Source organism: Castanea sativa, chromosome 11, assembly GCF_040712315.1.
Source record: "Castanea sativa cultivar Marrone di Chiusa Pesio chromosome 11, ASM4071231v1".
Lineage (NCBI taxonomy): Eukaryota > Viridiplantae > Streptophyta > Magnoliopsida > Fagales > Fagaceae > Castanea > Castanea sativa.
In genome coordinates this window covers 22,871,484-22,884,585 of record NC_134023.1, presented here as the reverse complement: position 1 = coordinate 22,884,585, position 13,102 = coordinate 22,871,484, and the positions used below count along the sequence as shown (strand labels likewise).

At 37.8% G+C, this 13,102-nt stretch overlaps 2 protein-coding genes across 2 annotated transcripts; both read right to left on the bottom strand.

The window, feature by feature from the left end:
• Window positions 1-563: 563 nt before the first annotated feature.
• LOC142616244 (uncharacterized) lies at window positions 564-1,625 on the bottom strand. The gene has a single exon (XM_075789126.1). It carries the CDS (start codon window positions 1,623-1,625, stop codon window positions 564-566), a length of 1,062 nt encoding a protein of 353 aa, XP_075645241.1.
• A 6,012-nt stretch (window positions 1,626-7,637) lies between these two features.
• LOC142616243 (uncharacterized) lies at window positions 7,638-8,174 on the bottom strand. Its single transcript, XM_075789125.1, has one exon. It carries the CDS (start codon window positions 8,172-8,174, stop codon window positions 7,638-7,640), a length of 537 nt encoding a protein of 178 aa, XP_075645240.1.
• Window positions 8,175-13,102: the final 4,928 nt, after the last annotated feature.

The window sequence follows — 13,102 nt, the reverse complement described above, 5'->3', positions numbered from 1 at the left end:
AATTAATTGGGGCAGGATCAACTTCAATCTGTTAGCCAATACCTTAGAAATAATTTTATAAATAACGTTGCACAGGCTAATAGGTCTAAAATCTGACATTTTTTCTGGAGACTTCACCTTAGGAATGAGCACAATGTGGGTATAATTTATTTCAGGCAACATAATACCAGTATTCAAAAAATCTAAAACAGCATTAGTCACATCATTACCAACAATATGCCAAAATTTTTGATAGAAAAGGGCATTCATACCATCCGGTCCGGGCGCTTTAGTTGTTCCCATTTGAAACAATGCCATCTTTACCTCATCAGCACTAAACTCACTGGATAAAATATTAAGCATATCAGAAGACATCTTGTGATTGACTGCATTAAGACATTCATCCATCCGGTCACAAACACCTGAAGAAAATATATTTTCAAAATAGTGGACTGCCACCTCCGCTACATCCTCAATCTCATCAACCCACACCCCTTTAGAATTTTTAATGCCCTGTATAAAGTTCCTACGACACCGTTGCGAAGCCTTTGAGTGAAAAAATTTAGTATTTTTATCCCTAGACTTTAGCCAAAACAACCGAGCGCGTTGTGCCCAAAATATTTCTTGCTTAAGAAGAAGATCATCAAGTTGTTACTGGCTGCCACAAAGTCAGACCTGATTTCCACATTTTGATCACTTTCATTTAACCTCTCAAGCATCTTCTTTAGTCTTTTTATTTCGGCCACCTGAGGATTTGTCCTAGATGAACCCCACGCATGTAAATCATCCCCACAATGCTTTATTTTTGCATTAACACTAGCCATTGACAAGCCTCCACATCCCATTCGGCCCCATGCATCTTCAACCACCTTCTCACAATTCTCATCTAACAACCACACTTTTTCAAACTTAAAACCCCGTGCAATTTTACCTTGAAACCTGTTATCCCTCCCAGTTTGTAAAATTATTGGTAAGTGGTCTGAAGTATGTGAGAATTTATGTGACACAGTACTTTCCGAAAACATATCAGTCCACTCCTTATTCGCGACCACTCGATCAAGCCTTTCTCTAGTATTTGCTGCACCTGACCGCTTATTATTCCAAGTAAATTTATAGCCGTGAAAGCCCAAATCCATCAAATGACAAGCCTCCAAAGCAGCCCCAAAATCCTCCATTTGTTTAACTGGTGGCGGATGAATGCTCAACTTCTCCGACGAGTGTAAAAATGCATTAAAATCACCAACACAACACCATGGACCATTCACCAAAGAGGAAATATGCCGTAAAAGAGCCCAAGATTTGCGCTTTTGAGTTGTTTCCGGCCAACCATAAAAACCTGTTAAAAACCATTGAAAACCGTCATCCTCAACCACTTTTGCCAAAACATGATTGTCTGTATAGTTAATCACCTCCAACCGAACCTCCTCTTTCCAAATCAATGCTAACCCTCCTCCAGAATCAGGCTTCTTAATAATCAACTTGTTCGGATAAACTAAGTCTCGACAATGATGCATAAAACCTTCTCTATCAAGTCTTGTTTCCATAAGGAAACATACAGTGGGAGCTTGATCCTTCACTAAATCGTGAAGGCTTCGAACTGTCCAAGGGTTCCCAAGCCCTTGGCAGTTCCAACTTAGCAGCTTCATTGTGGTCGGCAAGGGTGGTCCACCACCCCCGCCGCTTCAATTGATGTAGAAACCTCCCCAGTTTTAAATCTCTTCTCGGCATGCTCATCACTACTGCCAAGACTTACTTGCTACTGTTTTTGGTTTATTCTTTTGCCCAGCATTGATTTTGCACCCTCCTTTATTAACTCCATAGGCCCATAATTCATACGGGAGAGCCTAGTCCAAGTACGTTGCTTACTAAGTCCTTGAGGCCCAATATTTCCACACTCATTCTTAAGCCCATCCAACATCCTCGGCCCATCAACACTAGGACTAACTATGGCCTCACCCAACGCACTTTCATCCGTGTCATCCTTCTCCGTAGTCCGCTCTCCATGATTCACGGAAATATGCACCGAAGTTTCTGGACCAATCTCGATATTCATGCTATTTCCATCTACACATTTGTCAATGCCAACCCTACCCTCTGTGTCACCCCTGCCGTCGTCATCCATGACCCCTACCATCGCCTTCTCCCGTTGTGAATGAACACTCCTCTCATCAGACCCCTGATCATCCACATCGTGAGCTTGACCTCTACGATTCGGTGAACGGACACGAATTCCCGATGCCTTCATCCACTCCCCATATTGGCATGCTATCTCCCCTTTATTCTTAGTTAAAGCAAAGTACTGGGCACAGTGTTTAAGGTCATGTCCAAGCAGCCCACAATGATGACAGAATAGAGAAAGCCTTTCATACTTAAACGTTATCCATGTCCTCTGCCCACTCGATCCAGCCAAAAAAGCCCCTCTCCGAATAGGCTTGGACAGAGGGATTGCAACCTTCACTCTCATAAAAAAGTTTGGTGCATCCTGTTTCTGCCGCTTCTCCACTTCCTCCACAGCCCCTAAACGGCTACCAATCTCTTCTGCAACTTTCGGAGAAACCATATCAAAAGGGGCCCCCCAAATTTGCACCCAAAAAGATGCTGAGTCAAACCTGACATTACCTGCGGTCATCCCGGATTGCCACCTGATTAACAATAAAACCTGATTATCAAAAGTCCATGGCCCACACCTCAAAACCCTCTCCAGGTCAAACTCGTTGTGAAACTTGAATTGAAAGAGGTTTGCTCCGACTTCCACCACCTGTACTTTATTCTCTAAACCCCACGCTCTCTTCAGTGTACTCTGAGCAGCCCTCTTATTATAAGGTTTACAAGTGAGAAACTTCCCAATCAAACTTTGAGAACAACTCTCAATCTCCTCCTGCCTACCTTCATCTGAAATAGCGATAACTTCTTCCTCCTCCGCAGTCAATTTCATATTCTCCAGGCTATGTAGCACATCATCCGCCATGGTGCAATAAGGACAAAAGCCAAAACAAAGTAAAAAATCAAACCCTTAGTAGAACTAAGGGAAGGAGAGACTCGTATACACGAGAGAGAGAACTCCTACCCTAGAGGAGAGTAATAATAAAATTAATAACATGAAATTTTTTAATGTATATTAAAATTTATTATTTTTATTATATTACTAATCACGTAAGCTTTAAGTTTGCCAAATGTGCAATCCTTTAGTCATATAGTCATTTTTCATCATTGAGATGACGATAGTGACTAAATTGGCTAAATGTTAAAAAAATAAGAGGACTAACTTGACCACTGAAAAAACACGAGGTTCAACTTGAAAGCACTCCCAAAATATAGGGACGAAAGATGTATTTTTGCCGATCTATTGCAAAAAATAAATAGTTCTTTAAACGTCATCTCATTTGCTATAACTTCAACCACAACTTAAGTGCTCAACTGTGACACTTTTACACAGACATACCATTTTTTTTCCTACGACTCACAGTCAAATACCTGAAATTTGCACTAAAAATGATGGCACAAAAGCTGTGAGCCTGTACTTTTTCAAGTAAAAATTCATGTGAGAGATGTTACATTACATATATGTACGGTTATTTGTAATTCCACCTGGGAGACAAGGGATCGAGATGACCTATTCGTGACTACTCAAAAATTGCTTTGGCCCCATAGGGTCCATAGCTTATTCAAGTCTCTTTAAAAATTGGGTGTGCAATTGTTGTAGCTTCTTTGCAAGTCTGCCTTAAAAACCGTTTGCCTTCAAAGTTGCCACCACATTTTTTGGTGGTGTATCAATTTTTTCTTTATGAAAATATTTGGTGGCAACTTTAAGGCAACCGTGTTACAGTGCAAATTAGGTTGTAAATAGAAACCTGAATTGAGGGTGAGTTTCTTATAGATTTATGGATAGAAACGGAAAACAAGATCTCAACCCTTTAAATTGCTCTTGAAAATTCAGTATAAAACGAGTTTGTAAATTCAATGAAAGACCTTTTATAATGAGCCGTGTGTTAGAATCAAATCCTTTTAGTCCATATTTCTCACTTTGTTTAATTGTGAAATGTATCTTCCCACACGACAAAGATGATAAATTACTACTAGTTTTTTTTTTTTTTGAGGAACAAGTAAGTGAATTTTATTAAGCTAAATCAAGATTGAATACATCATCCAAATCCAAAGGTAATTCTTCTACCCATATATCAGTGTTTGCAGATACAACTGCTCTTCTAGCTAAGGCATGTGCCAAGTTGTTTCCCTCCCCTTCTTAAATGTTGGAAGTTATAGGTCATTAAAGAAGAAGTAAGACTCCATATTTCTTCAAAAATATGGCCAAATAGAGCATGGCACAGTTCCTTTGCGTTAATAGCTTTTATGATCTGTAGGCAATCTCTTTCAAATATTACTTTGAATAAGCTGAGCTCCCTTGCAAATGCCACAGCCCGAGATGCCGCTAGTGCTTCAGCATGTTCTATTGATTGAGGTCGAGCTATTTTCTGACTCAGGGCACCAATAATATTCCCATTGCAATCTCTAATCACCACTCTTATACCTGCCATATTGCTGGTATTAAAGAGAGCTGCATCAAAATTGGCCTTGTAAAAATCCTCTGGAGGCTTTGTCCAACGCACCCGAGGGACTTGCACCGCTGATCTAGGGGGTTGTTTGTGGATGTCGAAGAATTCCACCACCAATTCCTTTGCCTTCCTGCTAATCTCATGTAGGGGCCATTAAGGTTGTCACAGCACAATCTTGTTCTGTCGCTGCCAAATGCTCCAAGCTATGGTTGAAAATAGAGCAATTGTGAAGGCTGATCCCTGGTCAAATACAGCCTCAAGGAGGTCAATAAAGGACCGATATCCTGTCTGGTACAATCGTGAGAAGCTTGGGACAAATTTCCATATAGCCTTGGCTTGGTCGCACAACCATAACGCATGCATGACCGATTCTTGCTGTTCATCACATAAGGAACAAGTCTCGTCTATGGGGATTTTTCGACACACTAGATTTTGTTTTGAAGGTAAGGAGTCCTTCGCTACTCTCCACATAAAGTGCCTGATTTTTGGGGGTGCACTGATCTTCCAAATACTTTTCCATACCTTTGAACCTTCCCCTTTTGACGATGATGGAGCTCCATTAATCAACTCTATTGCAAGCATCTGATATGCAGACTTGCCGAGTAACAACCATCCGATGTCTTGGGCCAAACAAGGCAGTCCATGTTACATGCCTCACTAACATAAATTTTCCTTATCACTTTAGCTTCCCACGGGTAAAAGGAGTTCGCAGCACCTCCACATTCCAGATTTTTGTACCAGGATAAAAGAAGTCACACACCCGATTCAGCCCCACATCAGTTTTTGGCGACACCACTCTGCTCATACCAGGTTCGGGCAGCCAACTGTGATCCTAGATGCTTATGTTTCACCCATCCCCTACTCTCCAAACAGCTCCTTTCTACCTTCCTGTATTGTAAGATGCTCTTCCAAGCGTAAGAGCATTTAGTGGGAATTGGTGCATCCAAAATGTTACCCCTTGGAAAATATTTAGCACTAAATACCTTGTATAGCAGGGTGTTTTTTTGATGGAGAAGCCTCCAAATTTGCTTCGCAAGCATGGCATTATTGAAATTTTTTATATCACAAAACCCCATACCTCTAATCAATTTTGAAGAGCATAGTGTGCTCCATTTTACCCAATGAATTTTCTTTTCTTCATCACTTCCCCACCAAAATTTCTGAATCATAGCCTCAATGTCCTTGCAAAGGCTAACCGGTAACTTGAACACATTCATAGAATAGGCCGGGAATGATTGGATCACTGCTTTTATCATGACTTCTTTGCCTGCTTGAGAGAGCAACTTCTCTTTCCATCATTGCATTTTTGACCAAATCCTTTCTTTGATGTGAGTAAAGAAAGCCTTCTTATTCCTACCAACAAAGGAAGGTAACCCTAAGTACTTTTCATAGTGTTGGATAGCCAAGAGACCAAGGGAGACTTTAATTGCTTCTTGGGTAGCATCATCTGTATTTCTACTAAAGAAAAGAGTAGTCTTATCCTTATTCACCATTTGGTCGGAGGCAGCTTCATAAATGTTCAAAATATTTTTTATTTGTTCACATTCCACCAAGGTGGCCCTGCAAAATAATAGACAATCATCTGTGAGTAAGCTTTGGCCCTCTTCTACAAAGTGAGAACCCAGTGTTGTCCCCATAATTAACTGCTTTTCGAAGGATAGCATCAAGACCCTCTGCACAAAAGAGAAAGAGATAAGGAGATAATGGATCTCCTTGTCTAAGTCCCCTAGTTGGAGTAATCATACCCTGTGGCTCCCCATTAACCATAATAGAATATGTCACCGTAGTGATGCACTCTATAATCAAAGAAACCCATGAATTTTGGAATCCCAATTTCAAAAGAATTTTCTACAGAAAAATCCACTCCACCCTATCATATGTTTTACTCATATCTAATTTTAATGCCATGTAACCCGATTTTCCTGTACAACTAGTCTTTATGTGATGCAAGGATTCAAATGCAATCAGAATATTGTCAGTGATCAATCTACTAGCAGTGAAGGCACTTTGTGTTTCAGAAATAATATTATTGAGAAAAGGTTTAAGCCTATTTGCAATAACCTTACTAACAATTTTATAGATTACATTGCATAGGCTTATTGGTCTAAACTTGGAGACTTTTTCCAGGTTTTTTACTTTTGGAATTAAAGTAATAAAAGTATGATTTATGGACTTTAAAAGAGAGCCTGAATTAAGTTAATAAAGGACAACTTGAGAAATATCCATACCCATGTCAGTCCAATAAGTCTGATAAAAGAGTGGTGGCATGCCGTTCGGCCCAGGTGCTTTTAGGGGTTCCATCTCCTTAATTGCCAACTCCACCTCCTCCCTAGTATACATGATTGTAAGCCTTGAATTCATCTCCTCCGTAACTACTTTCTGGACTCCTTCCATAATGCTATCAAGGTTGTGAGGATTGGATGTTGTGAACAAATCAGCATATAAGTCCACTAGTATTTTCGTGTAAATACCCTCCTCTGACTGCCACCTCCCTTCACTATCTCTAAGCCCTTTAATGAAATTTCTTCGCTTCCTTTGAGTTGCTGTCCCATGAAAGAACTAAGTGTTTCTATCTCCACTTTTGATCCATTTTTGATCTTTGATGCCACATTTGCTCTTCTTTCTCACATAATATATTCAATTTAGCCTTGAACCTCACTACTTCTTCATCATTCCCTTCCCTAGCCGGAGTCACCTCTGCTTGCCATTGCTTCTCCTTGGTCTTCTTAATTTCCTGTTTTACATTACCGAAATGGGCCCTACTCCACTTCTTTAACATTTTTTTTTTTTTTTGCATTTCCTTAACTTCTCTGTTGCTTGAAACATAGGAGTGCCTTCGGTTTGATGTGTCCATGCTCTGGCCACCGTGTCACTACAACCCGGATCCATCAACCACATTGCTTCAAACCTAAACAGCTTCCGCTTCCACTTATGACTCTTCTTGTTCGGATCAAGAGCAAGTAGTAAGGGTTTGTGATTTGAAGTAAAATAATGGAGATGTTGAACTCTACCCATGGGGAACCTATTCAGCCACTCATAGTTAGTAACTCCTCTATCCAACCTCTCCCAAACCAACTCTCCTCTTCTTTTCCCATGCCAAGTAAATTATGATCCTGAGAAGCCCAAATCTATAAATCCACAATTGTCCAATGCATCCCGAAATGACTGCATTAAATTATGAGACTGTGATGCACCTCCCTTTTTATCCGCCACCTCCAACAACTCGTTAAAGCCACCGAAGCAGCACCATGGTAGCTTCGGCTTTGTGCTCAGCATCCTTAGCATGTTCCACCCTTCATTACGTCGACTTGTCTCTAGTTCACCATAAAATCCCATTAATTGCAATGCTCTCTCCAAACATCCATGCACAATGGCATCTATATGATGGTTTGAAAAGCTATCCACCCACACCATATGCTCATCCTTCCATAAAAAAGCCAAACCACCTCCCCAACCTGTACTAGAAACAGTGAAGCATCCATCAAATTTTAACTGACATCGAATCCATTCCATTCTATCTCGATCTGACCATGTTTTCGATAAAAGCATGATCATGGGACCTTGTGCTTGTACTATATCTACAAGCTCTTGAACTGCACGGTGGTTCCCAAGCCCCCGGCAGTTCCAAGCTATGAGATTCATTAGCCCCAACGAGGCTGGGACCTAGCGTCCGCTGACGATGATATGTTCTCCTTTGTCAACTTTTTCCTACACCCTTCTGTAATCCCAGCTTCTGCATCATCCACCCTGGACATTCTTTTTTTTAACAATGAAGAGGTTTAGCCACTAGGCTCACCTTTATTCTGCTCCCTACGGACCCAGCCCCTTTTTGGTGTCATGCCTTTCTCTTTTGCAACATCATAATTGAAATGAAGGCCCAAGGCTTTAGGCCCAATAACCATAGATGCCCTTTGTAAGCCCGAATCCCCTTTGGAGACACTATCATCAAATATTTCCCCTCTAACTTGTACGTTATCAAATTTCAAAAGCTCATTATCAATATCCACTAATTGCTCTGAAGAATCTGCCCTCTGATTATTTGTATCCGAATTTGAATGAGCTAGATTGTTAGGAATAACGTCCATGATTGAATAATCATCTTTAATGGAATCCGAAATCAGTGGGATTTTCGTAACATTTGCACCCTCATTAATTTTGTCGGACACGTCACTGTCATCCTCCCCGTGCCGAGCAACCCTAGCATCCTTTGCCGCAATATCTATCCTCTTCCTCGATCCGATACCTTCATCCACCCCCTCCCTATCATTCTGTTGGCCATCTTCATCCCCATTATCCTCTTCATCCATTCCTGCCACCCGGATCATTGTTCTTCGAGACATGCTTAGTGTGGTTGCGCGCAACCATATCCTAAACTGTTGGTCTTCCACCTTCAAAGTCCCTCTGCTCTTTACCCACATCAGACATTCTCTATCATGGTGCATTAATCTACCACACCAGTAACAAATGTTGGGTAGTCTCTCGTACTTGAAACTCACCCACCCCTCCTTTCCACTAGCCATAGTAATCCTACAATCTCAGCATAGAGGTTTTGTTATGTCAATGTTGGCTCTGGTTCTGAAGAAGTTAAAATTGCTACTGCCTCCTTCCTGCGACACTCTCACATTAACTTTCCCTATCATCGAAACAATCTCCATTGCAACCTCTAGTGACGAACGTCGAACTGGTAAATCATGGACTTGCACCCAAAAACATATTTGATTAAAACTCAGCTCTTCAATAGCATCACTGCTGTTCATTTTTTCTAAAACCACCAGGTGCCTGTCAAAAGTCCAAGGCTCCCCCATCAATACCCTATCAACGTCTGAAGCATCTGGTAATACGAACAAAACTCAATGGTCACCCATGTCTCTTATTTCAAACCCTTTTCTGGTCTTCCACAATAAGGTGAATGTCTTGGCACTTGCCTCAATGTTGAGAACTCTTCTGGTGAGAAATTTCGTTGCCAAAATATGTTCCTCCGCCTCTGGATCATCCCTAATTGCAAACTTACTCCCTTCTGACTTTGAAAGAGACAAATTTTCCCATGAACCCATCAGCTTCTCCATGACAAGGATCAGAGAAAAGAAACACACTCCATTTCAAACAAAACTATCTTACTGTTAAAGGGGACTACAACTGCCTCACTCTAATAGTAGGCACTAGCTAATCTCCTGACTGATAGGGTTCGGCATACCTTACCCTAGGTCAGAGAACTCAAAGAGTAACCTTAACAACTTGATATAGTTAACTAGTATTTACTACTAGCTTATCCCATAAATTTGAACTCAACACTACTTAGTCTTATAGCCAGATAAATTATTATTTGTCCTAAAAGTTTTTTTTTTAGAGAGTTTCAACCTATGACGTCCGCTCTCGATGATAACTCTTTATCATTAGACCAAGACACTAATCAGTTTTTGGTGTAGGGGGGATTGAACCTCAGATTTCTTATACAACTATCAGAGACTTTACCAGTTGAGCTAACTGGAACCCACATTTGTCCTAAAAGTTTACATTGTATGATTGAGGTGAAAAATGAGTGGACAAAGAATTAAAGGATTAAAGTGGAGAGAGAATATACATTTTTCATTGTTTGGTAACTAAAAAAACAGAGGAAAAAACCCGGTGGTCTTGGGTGTTTTCCACTTAGGCCCCACCAAAAGCAAATCTCTCGAATTATGGGAGAAAGTGAGGTGAGAAATGGGGCATGAGAGGGAAAAGAGCCTCCATTTGTTTCGATGAAAAACATTTTATGAATATAATTTTCTATGTTTTATTGTGTTTGATAGCATTAGAAAAAAATATGTAATTATCTTTGGTCAACGACAAAGCTTATTGAAAATGAGAAGTACTACGTCTATAAAATTTTCATAACAAATCTTAGATGGAAAGTTGTTATTGGTTTTAATTTGAACTCATCACTGAAATTACATTTTTAATTATTGAAAATGAGAAGTACTATGTCTATAATATTTTCAGAATACCTTCATAACAAATCTTAGATGGAAAGTTGTTACTGGTTTTAATTTGAACTCATCACTTAAATTACATTTTTACTTATTAATAATAGTCAAAAACAATTTGCCAATTAATATTTATTGTAAAAATGTTATGGATACAATATTTTTCATTAAGAATATAACTTTTTTTTATAGATTGTTTTCCGCTAAAAAAAAAAAAAAAAAAATTCTATTTCATGCCAAGCTAGATAAAGGAAGTTAAATAAAGAAAGTTAAGAGGCAATATGGAAATTATAACAACTCTATCTTATTTTTGAGGATCCTACCAAACATAGAAAAATGAGATAACTTTCCAATAAAAAATACTTTTTGAAAAAGGCTAAACTACTTATTTACTCCATAACCTTTACATTGTGTATCAATTTGATCATTGATATTTTAAATGTGTCAATTTGGTCGATCGTCTTTTGGTATTGTATCAAAATTATCTCTATCCTTAATAATAAAGTGAGATTTTTCCATCTATCAAGGACCAAATTGACAAAATACCAAAATATTAGGGATCAAATTTACACACAAAATAAAGATTAGAGATCAAATAGGTAATTCACCCTTTGAAAAGTGACTTATTTTTTAGAAAATCTTAACGTTGAAACATATTGTACCTTCTTTTACTTCTTTATGGTTTTGTTATTGGCTAAATTTTTGTTGTTGAAGAAAATGATAAAAGCTTCATTTTGTCTTATGTCTTTATGCATAGTTAGGTTGCGTATACTATTGGCTTAAAATGCTAGTTTTTATTTATTTATTTCTACTATTTAGCTTATTTTTGTTACTATTTAGCTTATTTTTACAACTATTTATTTTCTTATTCCAATTTTTGGGATTATTCATGAGTCCAACTATACTATTTCAGTTACTTTTTAGTTTTATCTACAATACTTTCAGTAAAATGTTTTCAATGTCAGCTAAATAAGCTATTTCCAAATGGACTCTTATAGTGCAATTTCTTTCTCTCATATTACTAAGTTTTATAATTAATTTTTTAAAACTATTTTACTTAAATAATTGTGATATCATCATGTAAGGTTGGGTTTAAGTTACACCTAGTGTAACTCTAAACAATGTTACACTACCTAATAACTTGTTGTTAAATTCATATTTTGAAAAACTACCGTTGGACTACATGTTCTATATATTTTTAACATGCATGCCAACTTTCATGCTAATTGGATGTTAATTACCATTTAACTCATAAATTTATCTCTTATGCATTATTTTAAACTGCAAAATCTTGAATTAAAATAATTGATTGATGACATAGCTATTTATCTTTGATCACTTTGAAATTTTGCAAGCATGAAAATATTTGAAGATAATATAATTCAACGGTGGATTTATCAAATTTGTATCCAACTAAAAATTTTGAGTGAAGTAATATTACTTATAGTTACACTAAGTGTGCGTTTGGCTCCAGCTTAAAAAACCAGTTTATTATACTATTCAGCTTATTTTTGCTACTATTCATGGATCCCACTACACTTTTTGGTACTATTCATAGGTCTTACTGTATTATTTCAACTAATTTTTACCTTATCTACAGTACTTTCAGCAAAAAGTTTTTAGTTTCAGCAAAATAAGCGGATCCCAAACAGATCCTAATTGTAATATAAATATTTAATGAGTAACTTTTAAAACATCATTAGTCCATGATGAATTATGCATATCTATTATATTGTGTGTATTTATCTTATATTCTAATAGTGGATTCCAACTAGCTCAACTGGTAAAGTCTCTGATGGTTAAATAAGAGATCTGGGGTTCAATCCTCTCCTACACCAAAAATTGATTAGTGTCTTGGTCTGATGATAAAGAGTTATCATCAGGAGCGGACGCCATAAGTTGAACTTTCTCTCTAAAAATAAAAATCTTATATACTAATAAAAAAAATTATAAGTAACTTTTTCTTTAAAAAAAAATCTTATGTAATACAAATATAAGAGTAAATTCATATAAATTACACTTTCCACCCTCTTATTTTTTTTAACCAAACAAAAGAAATTTATATTAACTTTTTTTTATCATTTCACTTTTCCATCCTTCTAACTAAGCACGTACAGTACGGTGGAAAACTAAAATCTTTTCTAATTTCATATTTTTCTATCCTTCCAACATTTTTCATTCTCTTACTTTTCTATCATCCCGACCAAAAGGGTGTTAAGTAGTTAAAAAATTATGAATTAATTATTTAACAATTATTCTATGGAAGATTGCATGTGTGGAATTGTGTGCCAAACACCAATTGGGAGTGATGGTGGGCTACATGACGATGTAGCTTATAATTTAAATGATGAGATGGTTTTGCTAGACAAAAGGCCATTGCTTGAGCTCCCATGACATTTCTAGTGAAGATAGTATGGAAATAGATTAGTTAAAGAAATTAAGACTTGCTTAATATGTAGGTAAACATGGACAGGTGGGTTTGTAGAGAAATTGGCTGCCCAATTGCTCTCCATAAGAAGTGTGCTAGTGACGAACCTAAATTTAATGACTTCTACTGCCCCTACTGTTATTACAAACAAGTAGTAGTTACAGTCTTACAAATTCAAC